Genomic DNA, 16,590 nt, shown 5'->3' with positions numbered 1-16,590 from the left:
TGGTCGAGAGCCAGACCCTGTCCCCCGGTGCGAACACCGGGGCCTCACTGCGGTGACGGTCTGCGCCAATTTTCTGGCGTGGAACGGCGCGCTGAAGGTGGACGTGAGCAGCATCCCAGGTCTCCTCCGTGCGCCGGAACCAATAGTCCACCGCAGGAGCCTCAGTCTGACTCTGATGCCAAGGGGCCAGAACCGGCTGATACCCCAACACACACTGAAAGGGAGAGAGGTTAGTGGAGGAGTGGCGGAGCGAATTCTGCGCCATCTCTGCCCAGGGCACGAACACCGCCCACTCCCCCGACCGGTCCTGGCAATAACACCTCAGAAACCTACCGACATCCTGGTTAACTCTCTCCACCTGCCCGTTACTCTCAGGGTGAAAACCTGAGGTAAGGTTGACCGAGACCCCCAGGTGTTCCATGAACGCCTTCCAGACCCTTGACGTGAACTGGGGACCCCGATCAGACACAGTCTCCGCAGTCTGTAGGGCCATAGGGAGACCGGGCAAAGGGAGGAGATGACAGGACTTAGAAAAATGATCCACAACGACCAGGATCGTGGTGTTACCTTGTGAAGGTGGAAGATCGGTTATAAAATCCACCGATAAATGTGACCATGGCTGTTGTGGAACGGGTAAGTGTTGTAACTTACCTCTGGGTAGGTGTCTAGGAGCCTTGCACTGGGCGCACACTGAGCAGGAGGAAACATAACCCCTCACGTCCTTAGCTAAGGTGGGCCACCAGTACCTCCCAGTAAGACAGCGCATAGTCTGCCCAATCCCAGGATAACCCGAGGAGGGTGACGTGTGAGCCCAATAGATCAATCGGTCGCGGACAGCAGACGGAACGTACAGATGGACACTGAGGGGGAGCGGGCTCTGCACGTGACACCTGCTCAATGTCTGCGTCCAGCTACCATACTACTGGTGCCACTAAACACGAGGCTGGGATTATGGGAGTGGGATCCATGGACCGCTCCTCTGTGTCATACAGCCGTGACAGGGCGTCTGCCTTAACGTTCTGGGAACCTGGTCTGTAAGAGAGGGTAAACACAAAACGGGTGACAAACATGGCCCACCTTGCCTCGCGAGGGTTCAGTCTCCTCGCCTCCCGGATGTACTCCAGATTGCGGTGGTCAGTCCAGATGAGAAAAGGGTGTTTAGCCCCCTCAAGCCAATGTCTCCACATCTTCAAAGCCTTGATGACAGCTAACAGCTCCCAGTCCCCCACATCATAGTTTCGCTCCGCCGGGCTGAGCTTCTTAGAGAAGAAGGCACAGGGGCGGAGCTTAGGTGGCGTACCCGGACGCTGAGAGAGCACAGCTCCTATCCCAGCCTCCAATGCGTCCACCTCCACTATCAATTGCAAAGATGGATCCGGATGAGCCAACACAGGAACCGAGGTAAACGGAGCCTTCAGTTTCCTAAAAGCCCTGTCCGCCCCAGCCGACCACTGCAAGCGCACCGGACGCCCCTTCAGCAGTGAGGTAATGGGAGCAGCCACCTAACCAAAACCCCGGATAAACCTCCGGTAGTAATTGGAAAACCCTAAAAATCGCTGCACCTCCTTCCCCGTGGTTGGAGTTGGCCAATTACGCGCGGCTGCAATGCGGTCAACCTCCATCTCCACTCCTGACGTGGATAGGCGATACCCTAAGAAGGAGACGGACTGTTGAAAGAACAGGCATTTCTCAGCCTTGAAATACAGGTCATGCTCCAACAGGCGACCAAGCATTTGCGCACCAGGGACACATACTCGGCGCGTGTAGCAGAGTAAATCAGAATGTCATCAATATACACCCCTACCCCCTGCCCGTGCAGGTCCCTGAAAATCTTGTCTACAAACGATTGGAAGACTGATGAAGCATTCTTCAACCCGTACGGCATGACGAGGTACTCATAATGCCCTGAGGTGGTATTAAATGCTGTCTTCCACTCGTCTCCATCTCGGATACGCACCAGATTGTAAGCACTCCTGAGATCCAGTTTAGTGAAGAAGCACACTGCGTGCATTAACTCCATCGCCGGGGCGTTCAGGGGTAGCGGGTAACTGTACCCCACCGTAATTTTATTGAGACCTCGATAATCAATGCACGGGCACAGACCTCCATCCTTCTTCTTCACAAAAAAGAAACTCGAGGAGACGGGTGAAATGGAGGGCCGAATGTACCCCTGACGCAGGGATTCAGAGACATATGTCTCCATAGCCACCGTCTCCGCTTGCGACAGGGGATACATGTGACTCTTGGGAAGTGCAGCGTCTACCTTGAGATTTATCACACAATACTCCTGTCGATGGGGTGGTAATTGAGTTGCCTTCCTTTTATAGAAGGCGAGAGCCAAATCGGCATATTCGGGGGGAATGCGCACGGTGGAAACCTGGTCTGGACTTTCCACCATGTTAGCACCAACGGAAACCCCTACCTGAGCACTCTCGCGACCACCCCGTGAGAGTTTTCTGTGGCCAAGAGAAAGTGGGGTTATGACTAGTTAACCAAGGTAGGCCCAGCACTACGGGATACGCAGGAGTGTCAGAGAGAATAAAGGAGACGGCATCGGTCAAAATCGTGATTTATGACCCTATGCGTCTGATTTATGACCCTATGTCCGGCTGGTTCGTACATGCCCAAATAAGGGCATCCGGTCTGGACATCCTGGCGGGAAGGTGTCACGTGGTTAGGGTCATATAGTTCTATCCTGTTCTGTCACGTGTTAGAGTGTGTGTTATATCTATATTGCATCTCTTTGAAGTAGTCATGATGATTGATGTGTAGGGCCCTCATTGAACTGGGGGGGTTGTGTTTGAACATTTCAAAGAGGATGACCCCACACCCCCCTATTTAATTGCTCTTAGGGTTGTTGTCTATGAATTAGGAATGTCCGGGGGGTTATGTGTTGGAGGCAGACGTCTTATAAATACGCCCCAGACACACATGCGGCCCCAGAACACTAAACAAGATTTAAAAAATAAAAACCCTGAACATTAAACAGAAAATTATGACTCCTAGGCCAATTCTCGGGGTACTATGCGTCTCTTGTCGCGAACCCAATGATAAAAGCATCGAGGATCTTTGGGGTGAGGCCCCAGAATGTTTTAAAGAGTTTTTGGATACTAGTGATGGCCACATGACATATATGTTCAAACCTGAGGATTCAACGGTGAAGATTTTCACAGACAGCGGCCCCAGACCCCTTTATCATGCAAAAGCCGGGAGTTTTTCTCCTGCACTGCGTATGAGAGAATGGCTTAAGATACGGCTAGCGCTCTGTCAAATTGAACAGGCCCTGAGTGGTACAGCCGTGCCAGGTTATGCTATGGAAGAGCGGGTGGAGGGTCGCTATGATTTACAAGCCATCAGGATCTCTTCAATGGCTTATAGCCCCGACTCCAAAGTGACAATTTTAGCATGTGAACAATATGATAGTACAAATGCTACCAAGTCTGTAAATTCATATGTATTATCGAAAGCCTGCAAGGATGTGAATTTTTTTATGCCTGTGTTTAGCTTTAAATGGAGGGATTACCCTATATTCATAACCCTGATGAATAAGCTGGACAATCTTTTCAAAAATCGTGAACAATTACGTCGATGGCCGCTTCTATCCTTAAGACAGCTGGCGAGAGTCTACAGGCCAGACGTAGGATCTATCCCTGGGGTGAAAACTTACCGAGTCTTGACGCTGGGGAGTTGGACACAGACGTCGGTTGGGGTTCAGTGACAACCCTATAGCCGGGCCCGTTATCCGTAAGAAAGGAACAGTAGAAATGTATTGTATTAATTATGCAAAGGTCTGTACTAAATATTATGAATTAAATAAATGGTTTTAAAGCTACCCCATAACGAACGGGAATCTGTCATTTCTTCAAACGTTGTTTATAGCTCGAACATTAATGCGTGTTACAATATTGCACAAGCTGTTTTTAAAAAGGTCTGTACTAAATATTAGGAATTAAATAAAATGGTTTTAAAGCTGTATCTCACCTTTAAAGTTAGGGGCTATGCATTTTCGAGCCATCCCCAGGCGGCGCTTGAGAAAAAAGGAATTCCGGAAAGACATGTGCGTGCGCAGGGGGGTGTGTGCGTGTGAGGGAGGGTAATTGTGTGTGTGTGTGTGTTTCAAAACAAAACAAAAAAGGGGGGTGTGTGTCTCTGCATGGGGTGCTTTTGAAACCAGAAAAAGTGTGTGTGTGTACGTTTGTTTAGGACTGGCACGTGCGCAGGGGGGTGTGTGCGTGTGAGGGTGGGTAATTGTGTGTGTGTGTGGGTGTGTCTCTGCATGGGGGGGGTGCTTTTGAAACCAGAAAAGGTGTGTGTAAGTTTGTTTAGGATTGCCGGCTTCTCTTCAATTGGTCTGGGCACTTTCCATTTTATTACCCCCCCAAGCCCTTTCAAATACGTATTTATCTCACCTTCAAACATGTGGGGGCTAAAAAAGTGAAAAAAGCCCCGGCATAAGACATCAGGTCTAGACGAACTCCTAATGTTTAAAACATATGTTATTTTCTAATCAGCGCATATACTAACGGTCCCCCACCCCGGGATATAAATTTACAACGGACACCCCAACGCTGTGCTATGAAGCATAAGTGCAATATCGGCAGACCGAATATGTCGAGACACCCGCCTGTGGTTTTGGGTCTCTAGACATTCGAGTACTTTATATGGCCCTTTTTTGCATACAGGATGACGCCCGAAAAAACGGCACCCCCGCTCTGTAAACTCATTGCAGGATAGTGAAGCCAGACGTTAAGACATCCTATAGAGCACCTCGAAAAGACTCCGGGCCAACAGATAATCTCGGAATCGGTCCTAATGGAGCTTTCTGAAGGTGAGTTAGTGAAAATAATATATTAGATTTGGAGAGGTATTTTCAGGGAATTGTATGGATATTAAAAATGTGATATCACTATTCTAAAACTGATGGACAATGATTTTAAGGTAATATGTCAAATGCCCGTATTCTCATATTTTAAAAATGTGTATATTTCGTATATATGTTAATGTTATCTAACGTCTGTAGGCTCGCAATCCTTTACGCAGATGCTCTGTGGGCTAGATGATTTGGAACCGAATTTGTCAGAGAGGGATTCTCAGAATCAAACTGCCTGCAGCGCTGAAAGCAGCCAGTCTCCGTCACACTATTGTAGACGTAAGTTCAATAGTAAAAAAAAAAAAAAAAAAATCCCTAAGAAAATGTATACATTAAAAACATAAAGTGTGAACCCTATATTAAAAGCTATTTTTTGTGTTTACAGCGGACAGACCCAAAAGAAGGATCACGGGTGCTTCGTGTACTCTGAACGAGGACATCGATGCTATTCTGCCTTTCTGTTCGAACGGGTTTACCCTAACACCACCCAGGAACCAAGCGCAAGTGCATTGCGAAGAATCTCCCAGGCCCAAAAAGTTACTTCTTCAAGAAACGGCCCTACACGGACATGGTATGAAGCCCTTATGTTATTAGTAATACAGAGTTTATGATAATTTATACATTTTTATGATTGAAAATGCTAAAACAATGACAAATAATGTTTTTACAGACTCCTCCCCGGCGTATAACGGCACAGAAGACCATACACACCGAGAACCCGCGGAGGATTTCAGAGCGCCTGACATTCACAATAAAACAAGGAAAACTGATGATTTCAACGTTTTAAATGACATTTCACAGGTAGACGACTGGCTATTCTGTAACGCAGCCAATCTTCTTGATTCCTCCAATTCTTATGTAGAAACACCCAAACCTGAAATAGACCAAGCGGAGTTTATCAAGGCCTTTTCAAAGGCTCTAAAATCCAGAAATGTCTTGCTACACCAACGAATGGTTGATTTACTCGAGCGGCAATACAGTCAGGATCTATCCTTCTGGCATAGAACAATGCCCCGGTTGTTAAAACGCAAATACCGGCGCTAAAACCAGTTACCGAAATGGACGTGCCTATAATTGAGACAGTTGAAAGCCTTTTGGCGAAAATACCCCCTGATCTACTAGCTTTAATTGAACGGATGAACGAGGGTGGGTTATCAGACATAATTCCGATAGACGAAAATCTATTTTCCCAAATTCCCGCCGACCTAATTGAAATAATTAAACATATGAACGAGTCAGGAACAACATATGAAAACCAATTATCTCAAATCCCGCCAGCCCTAGTTTTTTTAATAAACCAGATGAACGAGAGCCTGAGATCTTCTACACCAGACCCTCCAAGCAGCCCGCTATTAATGCCTGAGTCAGAAGAGTCTGAAACGGAATATGATGTTTTTGAGGAATTGGAAAATTGTCTAATAAATCAGGAGGGAGATGGTCTTGATAGAAGTGTCAGGGTTGTGTACAGAAATAAATTCAGCAATACAGAGATTAGACAGTTTTTCAATTTCACATGGGTGAATCAAAATCTCAATTATGCTGTTTTTTACGTGATGATTTTGGATACTCTGAACGAACTGTTAGAGAGGGCAAGAGATTATGGCGAACCTCGTGATGTCTTACAGTTGGAAATTTGTGGAGATAGCATGCAAAACACTGTATCTCTTATTTTACCCAATGGTGAAGCAGATCTTGAACAATTTATAGCCCTGCTGGAATGACTTGTTCAATCAAATTTATCCATCATAGCCGATAGGTCGCTGGAGCTTGTTGTGCAAATAATACGGCAACCCCTGGGTGGTGGGGGCAGAGAAGGAAGCTAGATAGCCTAATGCAATCAGAAATCATAAACAATAAAAGGGCATGCCTCATAAACGTTCACAATCACGGTAATAAGCTATGCTTTGCAATAGGCCTAGCACATTTACTAAACCCCGGATGTACGGATCTAGAGGCGTTGCAAAAGGCTAGAGAGCTTCAAAATGCTGTAGGTCTGGGTATACATGATGCTGTCGCATTCTCTGACATAGTCAAATTTGAAAACTTTCTGAACATCAAGATTGTGGTTTTGTACCACAGTAGAGCTAATGCTTCTCTCTTGAAATTCCAAAACAACCCCCAACCTCATCCTCAGATCCTGTACTTTTATGTGCAAAACGACCATTACTATGCAGTTACCAACATCGGAGCGTTTTTAGGCGCCCCCTATGTGTGTCCAGCCTGTCATACCGGCTACACCCGAAAGGGTGGCCACTCGTGCCGTTATAACTGTTCCGTATGTCTGGATGAAAAATGTCCGATGCAGCCCTTAAACCTGACACCCTGTGCCGATTGTCACAGGACATGCCGTTCGGCCTACTGTTACGAAAAACACAAAATTGAAACATGGCACCCCAAGGCCTGTAAATCTGTAAGCAGTTGTGCTATTAACAGGAAATGTCCAAAATGTCAATGCAATTACAACCTTAAAATAGACAGCCCTAAACCTCATGTGTGTGGAATCATTCATTGCCCAATCTGTAAAGGGCCTTTGAAAAGCAGAGACTCTGAAGTTGTTCAAGATGTTCCCCACGAGTGTTATATTCAACCCTTGGCTGAAGATGAACATTCAGAGAAATACATTTTTTATGATTTTGAGACTAATCAACAATCAGGGGTTCATTTGCCTATTTTTGTATCTACCATGACTTTCAAGGGGGATAAGTGGTCAGCTGAGGGACCCAATTGTGCACTCCTCTTTCTAAAACACTTCAGAAAACCCCAGTACAGAAACTTTACGTTTATAGCGCACAATTCTAGAGCATATGATTCGTACCTTCTTTTGAACCCTCTGATACAGCAAGGCGTTGCGCCCAGTGTCATAGCTCAAGGTAGTAAAATCTTGTGTTTTGTAGACCCCGCTTTCAACCAGAGATACATTGACAGTTTAAGCTTCTTACCCATGAGATTGTCTCAAATGCCTGAGGCCTTGGGTTTTGAGAACTCTGTGAAAGGTTGGTTTCCCCATTTTTTTACATCTGAGGAGAATTTACACTATATAGGATCTTATCCGAGACCTGAAATGTACGGTTGTGATCAAATGTCTCCCAAAGAGCGAGAGAGATTCATGACATGGTACGAGACAGTATGTCACAGCACTTTTGATTTCCACAAAGTGATGGAGTCATACTGTGACAACGACGTGGTTATCCTTCGCGAGGGGTGCCTCAGATTCAGAGCAGAGGTCATCAAAGATGCAGGCATTGACCCCTGGAGTTGTACAACTATTGCATCGGCATGCATGAAAACCTATCGTACACACTTTCTACCTCCTGCATCTATAGCTATCCCCTCGCCTGACAACTACCGACGCCAATTTAAGTCATACTCTAGTGGCTCCATTCAGTGGTTGGAGTACTTGGCCCAGGATAAAGACATTTTTATTCAACATGCTTTGAATAGGGGTGAGAAGGCGTTTGGGCCTTATCATGTAGATGGATACACACAGATTGACGGTGTTGAGACTGTGTTTGAGTACAACGGTTGTTTCTTCCACGGGTGTAAATCTTGCTTTGAGCCACAGGCCCTGTGTGTCCTAACCCAAAAGACTTTTGGTGAAATGTACCTAGAGTTTCAAGACAAATGTGAATCTTTACAGGCTACTTATGGTTTGAAAGTGAATGTTATGTGGGAGCATGAGTGGACCGCACTCAAAAAGTCTGATCCTCATGTTCGAGCTTTCCTTTCCAGCTTTGACCCACCAGAACCCTTGGAGCCACGACAGGCCCTGTATGGAGGCCGTACCAATGCTTTGACCTTGCGGTATGTAGCGCAACCAGACGAGACAATAGGTTATGTAGATTTTACATCTCTTTATCCTCATGTAATGAGTTCCTCATGCTATCCTATGGGGCATCCTGAAATTATTCACCGCGACTTTGACTTACCCCAAAACTATTTTGGTCTGATTAAAGCAACGGTCTACCCACCTAGGGGTTTGTTTATACCAGTGTTGCCTTACAAGGGACCTCAAGGAAAACTTTTCTTTCCCCTATGTCGCACCTGCAGTGAAAACAACAACCAGGAAAAGCCTTGTGATCACTCAGATCAGGAAAGAGCCCTTACAGCTGTCTGGGTTACACCTGAATTCACAAAGGCTCTAGAGAAGGGGTATCGTGTGGCCAAAATCTTTGAAGTGTGGAACTTTTCCAGGAAATCAGACACTCTTTTTAAAGAGTACATCAAGACCTTCTTGAGATGCAAGCAGATGGCTTCAGGCTATCCTTCATCGGTCACAGATCAAGAGAGCAAAGACAAGTACATTCGAGACTATCGAGACAGAGAAGGCATTCTTCTTGACCCTGACAGAATAGAGGTCAACAAGACCAAACGAAATGTGTCGAAATTGTACTTAAACTCGCTTTGGGGGAAGCTTTCGCAGAGATGCAATATGCTAACTACGACGATCATTAAAGACCCCGAAGAATTTTTGGAATTTGTTTTTTCGGACCAATACGAAATTTCCCATTTTTCATTCTTGAGTCAAGACATTGTCCTGGTGCAATGGAGACGTAACACAAAGTGGGTTCTACCCCCGGGTAATGTAAATGTATTTCTTGCAGCATTTACCACGGCCTATGGCCGACTTGAATTGTACGCCCTCATGGAGCAGCTTCAGAGGAGGGTTCTTTACCACGACACAGACTCTGTGGTCTATGTAAGCAAACAGGGTGACTGGAGCCCCCCACTTAGCAACTATCTGGGTGGTTTAACGAGTGAACTCAAAGATGGCGACCATATCACAGAATGGTCCTCCTGTGGGCCCAAAAGCTATGCTTTTAGGACTAAAGACAATCACGTGGTGTTGAAAGCCAAAGGCGTGACTCAAAACTACGAAAATGCCTCGCGTGTAAACTTGGAATCAATCACACGCTTGGTCGAGGGGTTCATAAACGATCGGAATAGTGACTTGGAGATTTTGAGCTCCTACAAAAAAATTGTTAGGGATAAAAAGGGCTTCCATCTCAGGAATGCCCCACTTACTAAAAGATTCAGGGTAGTCTATGACAAGAGAATGCTTTTACCTAACGGGACCACACTGCCCTTTGGCTACTGACTTATGCTACAAGCCCCAGTGTGTCTTAAAGCTTAAGATATAATGGCGGCTGTAGAAGGTTTTGACCCCCGGTTGCAACTGCCATTTTCGGCCTTAATCGCAGGCCCCTCCAACAGTGGTAAAACTTGTTTTGTAAAAAGTATTTTAGAGAATTCTGAACATGTGTTATCTCAGAAGCCTGACAATATTGTGTGGTGTTATTCATGTTATCAACCTATGTATGATGAATTGTTGAAGAAAATAAAAATCAAGTTTGTTGAAGGAATACCTGAATCCCTGTCTGATGATGAACTTTTACCTCCACATAAAAACAATCTGCTGGTTTTGGACGATATGCTATTTGCAGGTAGCGAACATCCTGAAATTGCACGAGCATTTACACAATATACTCAACATAGAAACCTGTCTGTGCTTTACTTGGTGCAAAATGTGTTTCACCAAGGTAAAAACAGCCGTACCATCAGTTTGAACGCCAATTACATGGTTTTGTTCAAAAACCCTAGAGACAAACTACAAATTAACACTATAGCTCAGCAGATGTACCCGGGAAGGAAGTCCTACTTTATGGATAGCTATGAGGACGCTACCAAAGAGCCATTTTCTTATTTAATCGTGGATTTAAAAGCAAATACTCCAGAACACCTGAGGCTCCGAACAGGCCTGTTCCCGTGGGAGTGGCCGGCGGTGTACATTCCTAAAAAGTAACCGCTATGTCTCTGCGTTTAAAAAGAAACCTGCCCCTCTTGAGAAGCCTAGTTGGGGCTACAGCTAAAGAACGGAAGGCCATCTTGGATCACTGTTCTTCAGATCTCATATTATCCCTATGTGAGATTGCTTTGAATCTTCTCAAAGGGCGCATTCCACTCACCCTGACCCAATTAAAAAAATTAAAGAGACAAAAAAACGCGATCAAACTCTTTGCCAATAAAAGAGCCAGTCTTCGAAAGAAAAGACGTAGCCTACAACAGTCTGGGGGTTTTCTTCTGCCGTTGCTAACTATAGCAGTACCCTTCATCACCAGCCTTATTGCTGCCAGGCGTGGGGGTTGAACACAGAGTGTGATGGCAAATAAAATGTACTTGGTGCCTCAACAAGAGTTGGATAGACTTAAAAAACAAATGCAGGGTCCTGAAAATATCAGACAAACAGCGGAAAATTATTTGGATACGGCCATGAAGGATGTTTTGAACCGAAAAGGATTGAACCCCTATGATAAGGTTAAAAAATACACAAACCTCTTGCAAAGGTATTTGACCTTGGTAAAACAAGGTGAGAGAGATACCAACCATTTAACGCTTTCCCTAACTGAACCTTTAAAAGATGACGCGCTTAGAGAGAGCCATCCCCCGGTAATGCCTGTACCTGCGATCTTACCGGCTGAAGATCATATGCCTGTTGAAAATAATGTTATGCATGACATGTTGACACATGTTCCGGCACGTAACAGGAAAAATGCTAGATACATTATGAACAAGCTAAAAGACTCAAAGGGGACCGCTACTTGGAATGACAAAGGAGAGTTTATCCTTCAGGGCTCTGTTGTCAAGGGTTCACATATGTTTGAGTTGCTTAAAAGTACCACGACAGCCCACAAGGTTGCTGATGACAGAAGACCACCAGGGTGGCCTCAGTTTCTTAAGGCCCTGGCAATCCTCAACATTCCCCTCTCGGGGGTACCTAACCATAAGCTTCGTCAACAGATTCAAGCTTTAAAACAAAACCCTTCACCGAGCTACAGCACCCCTAAAGATGTCCCAACAAACCCTCCCCCCTATGAAGGGGATGATGATGACTCATTTAGCCCCATGAACGCCTCCGGACCTTTTCCTAATCCCGATCTCTCGGGGTGGTTAGACTTTTGAAGGAATTTTGAATGACTTTTGAATTAATTTTGAATGACTTTTGAACGACTATGATTAAATTCAATAAAGATTTATTAGAAAAATTAAGCAATTTAACATTTGTGGCATTCTTGAAACATTTGACGTGAGCATACGCCTTGATTACACGGTCTTAAAGGACACATATTTGAACACTTTTGATATTTTCTAACAAAACAATCTACGACGCTATCATTACTTCTTAAATCATCATTATAAAGAGACATAACATCTTCAAAAGAAACTCCACGGGCTCTTTGGCACAGGTAGAATACACAGTGTTGACCACATTTAGTGGAAAGGTTATCTTGCACTTGTTTGATGCTGTAGTAGATCTTTGATCCGTTTTTGGTCAAAAAATCTTTAATAGATTTGGGAAAATGTGAAAAACCAGGGGGAAAGCCGTAGGAATCAAAAAAAGTTGAGAGTTTTCTTCCTCCTTCATCTTCTAGTGTCACAGCTAGCCAGTGTTCACCTGGCATGTGTTTAGGATGGGTATTGACAATAAACATGGCCGGCCGCTCAGGCCATTTCTCAATAGGTAATTCATCACAAGCCCACACTCCATAAAATTGTTTTCCAATCAAGCGGGTCATGAGCCCTTCCAACTCTTGGGTATTCATGTCTTTGCTCAACAGTCCTTAATAATAATCCACTAAGACCTGTCTTCGGGCATTCACTTCCAATATTGAATCAGAGCACGCATAAACAATCATGCTAACTGTACAGGCTAAAGGTGTACGGAAACGCATTTCCAGCCTGAGGTTGCCTTGGGACACCACAGACAGATTTCCAGAGGTGTCATCATCAGGGGATAAATTGAAAGCATACAATGTGTAACCCTCTGCAAAATCATTTCTGTCAATAGGTAAAGAGAGATCTTTTAGATGCCTCCCGGTAGCCAGGAATAGATTGTAAAATTCTCGCACAGATATGTTGTTATTAAATTGCGATTGGAAAGCCGTTAGCAGGGACCTAACGTCCGTCCTGACAGAGAGCTACATACTCTGCATTGAAGTGTTGAATATTAAATGGGTTTTTATGTAAGCTGCCCGTATTAGAGGCGTGATCAACCAAACCTATAACCACATAGCGGGGTAAAGGGCCTAGAAAAAGGTTTTCCTGACTGCAGATTCTACTGCCCACAGGTATGCTAAAGGTTTTCATGGTAATTCTTTGGAGAGGGTATAGGGCATTTCCTTTCATCAAAGCCTGTGTGTGACCCAGACGAACTGCCGGAGATACAGACACTTTTTTAATAAAAAGCGTTGCCCCCAACACTTTTAAACTAAAGTCCCCGTCTTGGGCAGATTCAGACAAAACTCATCCTTGGCCCTGGTTAATTTGAGTCTTAAATCAACCGAATTTAAGAGTAAACGTTCTTGAAAGAAAATGTCAGAGTGTATAGGCCCTAGCAGATGAAACTCTCGAGATTCGACACAGTAGCGAGCGCGTGCCTCCAGTCCTTTGTTTGCACCGGTGGAAGGGTCTATCGATTCCATAGAGACTCCTGCAGTATCCTTGCTAAACAGCCCGGCGCTGAATTGTGTCTTGAGAGTGTCTTCGGAGTAGTTGAGTAAACACTCCATGATGGCCCTATAGGGGTATGTGGCACTGCTTTGACTGATTAGACGTTCACCCAAAGTCACATCCACTTGGGAGAAGATGGTGGCCAAGGGGTAATTAATGAGACTCACTTTGGCATCGTTTGCAATATTAGTACCATCTCTTTTGGTCACTTTTAGACGTAAACGCACCAAGGTGTTGTTGAGGTCCAGATAGTTGTCACCGTGGCCTGGTATGAAAAATTCTATAGGACCGTTGTCTGTAATGGCAGAGAGTGGGGCTATCTCCACATAACTGGACCTATCTATTGAATGTTGGGTTAAGGGGGCCGTGAAAAGATCGAGCTCAGTCTTTATAGCTTCAGAGGACATGCGGTGTAAAAGAGCCATGTTTCTTGGTTCTTTTAGAAAATACTTCCGAGTATTCTTTTTGTCGTTTTAGGTCCAGACCTCCTCACTTTACCCCGTCTTTCACTTAATGAGTTTCTTTTAACGATTAACCTCTGCTTTTTAGGGGCTGGCCTGCGCCTTATACCTAGAGGACTCTTTTTTGGTCTTCGAGACAACATCATAAGCCCCGAGCCTTCTTGATGCTCTGCATCTGGTGACGCCCTTCGGGTCATAGCATTGGCTACAACCTCACTTACTATATTTTTAGCCGCTGATTTTAAATGCGGTTTGGCTATGCTGAGGCCTCTCTTCATAAACGGTAAAACCATCCTAAAGAGGTTACGAAATATACCGCCTATCCCCGAACCGTACATGGTCGGGGATCCATGATAGCCGGGTAACCCATTACCCACTTGATCAACATAGTATGAGACGTAGCGGTTAGGGTCGAGATGGTGGTTTTGTTCCATAACCATTTTTATTTTATTTTGTATTATGTTTATAAAAAAACGATATAAAATTATAATATATAATACTAATAAGATATTATATATGTAGAGAGGCTTTGGAAGGCCTAAAGTGGAGTTTTACAATCGTTTTACCATAAGTAAATTCGATGTTTTCGTTCTGATCCGTTTTAAGCTCAACCAGAATGTTCTCAATATATTTCTTGCTTACAGGTACGTAGTGTGGCTTGTCGTAGATGACAGTGACTATCCCTCCATCCTTTCCCTCTATATGAACTGTTCTCAGGAGGGGCACACAACTGTCTCCTACCCTCTGATATGATATGATGTCGGTATACACAAATATGTTGTAAAACCCTGCATGTATATCCGCAGGGAATGGGGTTAATTTATCTTTCACATACGTCCATTTATTGGGAACCAGCCCCAACATGTAGGCTAAATTACCGGTGGTCTTTATACCCCTATCCGCAGCCCCTGAGATTTGTACACGTTTATGAATAGGGTTGTAGCTCAAGAGTATTTCCGTATTGTTCTGGGTTAGGAGTTCATTCAACTCTGAGACGATCCTGTCGACGGTTCTATAGAACCCTTTTTTAATCTTTATAAGTTTCACAGGTTCCGATATCCTTTTGCAATAAAAATCCCGGTCCTTCTCTTTGATATTATACCAGCTGTGGGGTTATGTAATCTCGCTGAGACCTACTTCCCAGGCCTCGGATAACTCTATAGGCTTTGGAAAGTTGGTTGTATAATTAGAACTTTGGTTCTTACTATATATGTGTGCAGACGCATTACTGGGGAGGGTCAGGTAGAAGCCGCTATGTTCCATGATGCACTCCTGTGTACACGCGAATGACGATGTATTTATCATGCCTGAGGGTTTAAGTTAACCCCCGTTGCCTCCACCACATCTTGCTCTAAAACCCAACTGTTAAACTTTTGGGGCCAGTTTTTCCAATGGACCAAGACCCATTTTTTGCCCCTTTCTCTCTTATGATCTAGAATTTCCTCCACGTGAAAGACTTTGTCTTTAACCACCTGTACCTTCTGTAGCTCCTTCTCGTAAAACGATCCCTCTATAAGCTCCCCGTCATAATCTTTTAATTTGTAGACAGGGGGTATGCGAGGTAGACATTCGTTAACGGTGAACACTTCGTCACTATAACCATGCTCATATTTCTTGTCGAAAACACCCCTCAACTTTGATATACGTACCATGTCCCCCACTATGAATTTAAAATCAATTTTTTTCTTACGGCGAAGGGGGAACAAACCATACAGATTTTTAAAGACTTGAAAATAGTTTTCAGAAGAGACCTCTGCGGGCTTCATCCTTATACTCTTATGGTAGCTGTAGTTGTAACTCTTTACTAAATCTTGAACTATATCGATATATCTATGCGTGTTGTGAGCTGTAAAATATCTCCACATCCGCTCCTTCAGAGTGCGGTTAAAGCGTTCGACAACTGAAGCTTTCAAATCCGAGCCAGTAGCAAAATGTACTATATTATGCTTCTTCATGAGTTTCTGAAAAGTATTATTAAAAAATTATTTTCCGCCATCAGTCTGCACTTTCTTGGGGACTCCTCCATCCTTCAAGATAGATTCAAAGGCCCTGGTCACCTCTGCCCCACTCTTAGACCCTTACAAAGGCCATTTTAGAGAAAATATCTATAACCGTTAGCATGTATCGATTTCCATCATTTTTATCTGCATGGGCCTGCATGTCACATAGATCCGCCTGAAACTGGGACAGGGCATGAGTCGAAAAAACTATATTTCTTGGAAATTGTTTTCGTACAGGTTTATGCAGAGTATAAGCATCCTGCGCGGCTAACCAATCATCCACTTGAGCAACGCCTAACCGGCTACCTGTTCCCTCGGCCAAAGCTCTCTGTAAACGCTCCTTACCCCCATAAGACCCAGGGTTAGAGGGGGTGTAATACACCTTTTTCAACATCTGCTCCGCCATCCTTCCTGCCTCTCTGAGGTACAATAACGTTAATGAGCCACTTTCAAATAACGACAACATTTCAGTTTCATTTTTTATTTTTTTTTATTTTTGCAAACATCATGTATTACATATACAGACAATTTAGGATTCGTTGCAGGATACTTGTCCCCGTTTTCTCAATGATCCCAGCATGCAACACCCTGTATATTTGGTTTAGATTTACAGGCTTTTGTCGCTGAATTTTTAAAACACACACATCAGATATATAAGTATATAAACAACACATGTGATACATGTTACAATTAAACGGTGTTTCAAACAAATAAACTAAAATCTTAGACAAGTTTGTTTCTAGTTCTTCAGAAT

The 16,590-nt window shown here is 44.3% G+C and overlaps 1 protein-coding gene across 1 annotated transcript; it reads left to right on the top strand.

The window, feature by feature from the left end:
- The first annotated feature begins 4,496 nt into the window (after nt 1–4,496).
- On the top strand, nt 4,497–9,965 carry LOC123728993 (uncharacterized). Its single transcript, XM_045702152.2, has 3 exons — nt 4,497–4,828; nt 5,256–5,441; nt 5,541–9,965. The coding sequence occupies exon 3, from the start codon at nt 6,702–6,704 to the stop codon at nt 9,963–9,965; it is 3,264 nt and encodes a 1,087-aa protein (XP_045558108.2). The 5' UTR covers nt 4,497–4,828; nt 5,256–5,441; nt 5,541–6,701.
- Nucleotides 9,966–16,590: the final 6,625 nt, after the last annotated feature.

This window comes from Salmo salar, chromosome 19, assembly GCF_965601325.2.
Source record: "Salmo salar chromosome 19, fSalSal1, whole genome shotgun sequence".
Lineage (NCBI taxonomy): Eukaryota > Metazoa > Chordata > Actinopteri > Salmoniformes > Salmonidae > Salmo > Salmo salar.
The sequence above is the reverse complement of the archived record's forward strand: the minus strand, read 5'-3'. Positions and strand labels throughout refer to the sequence as shown.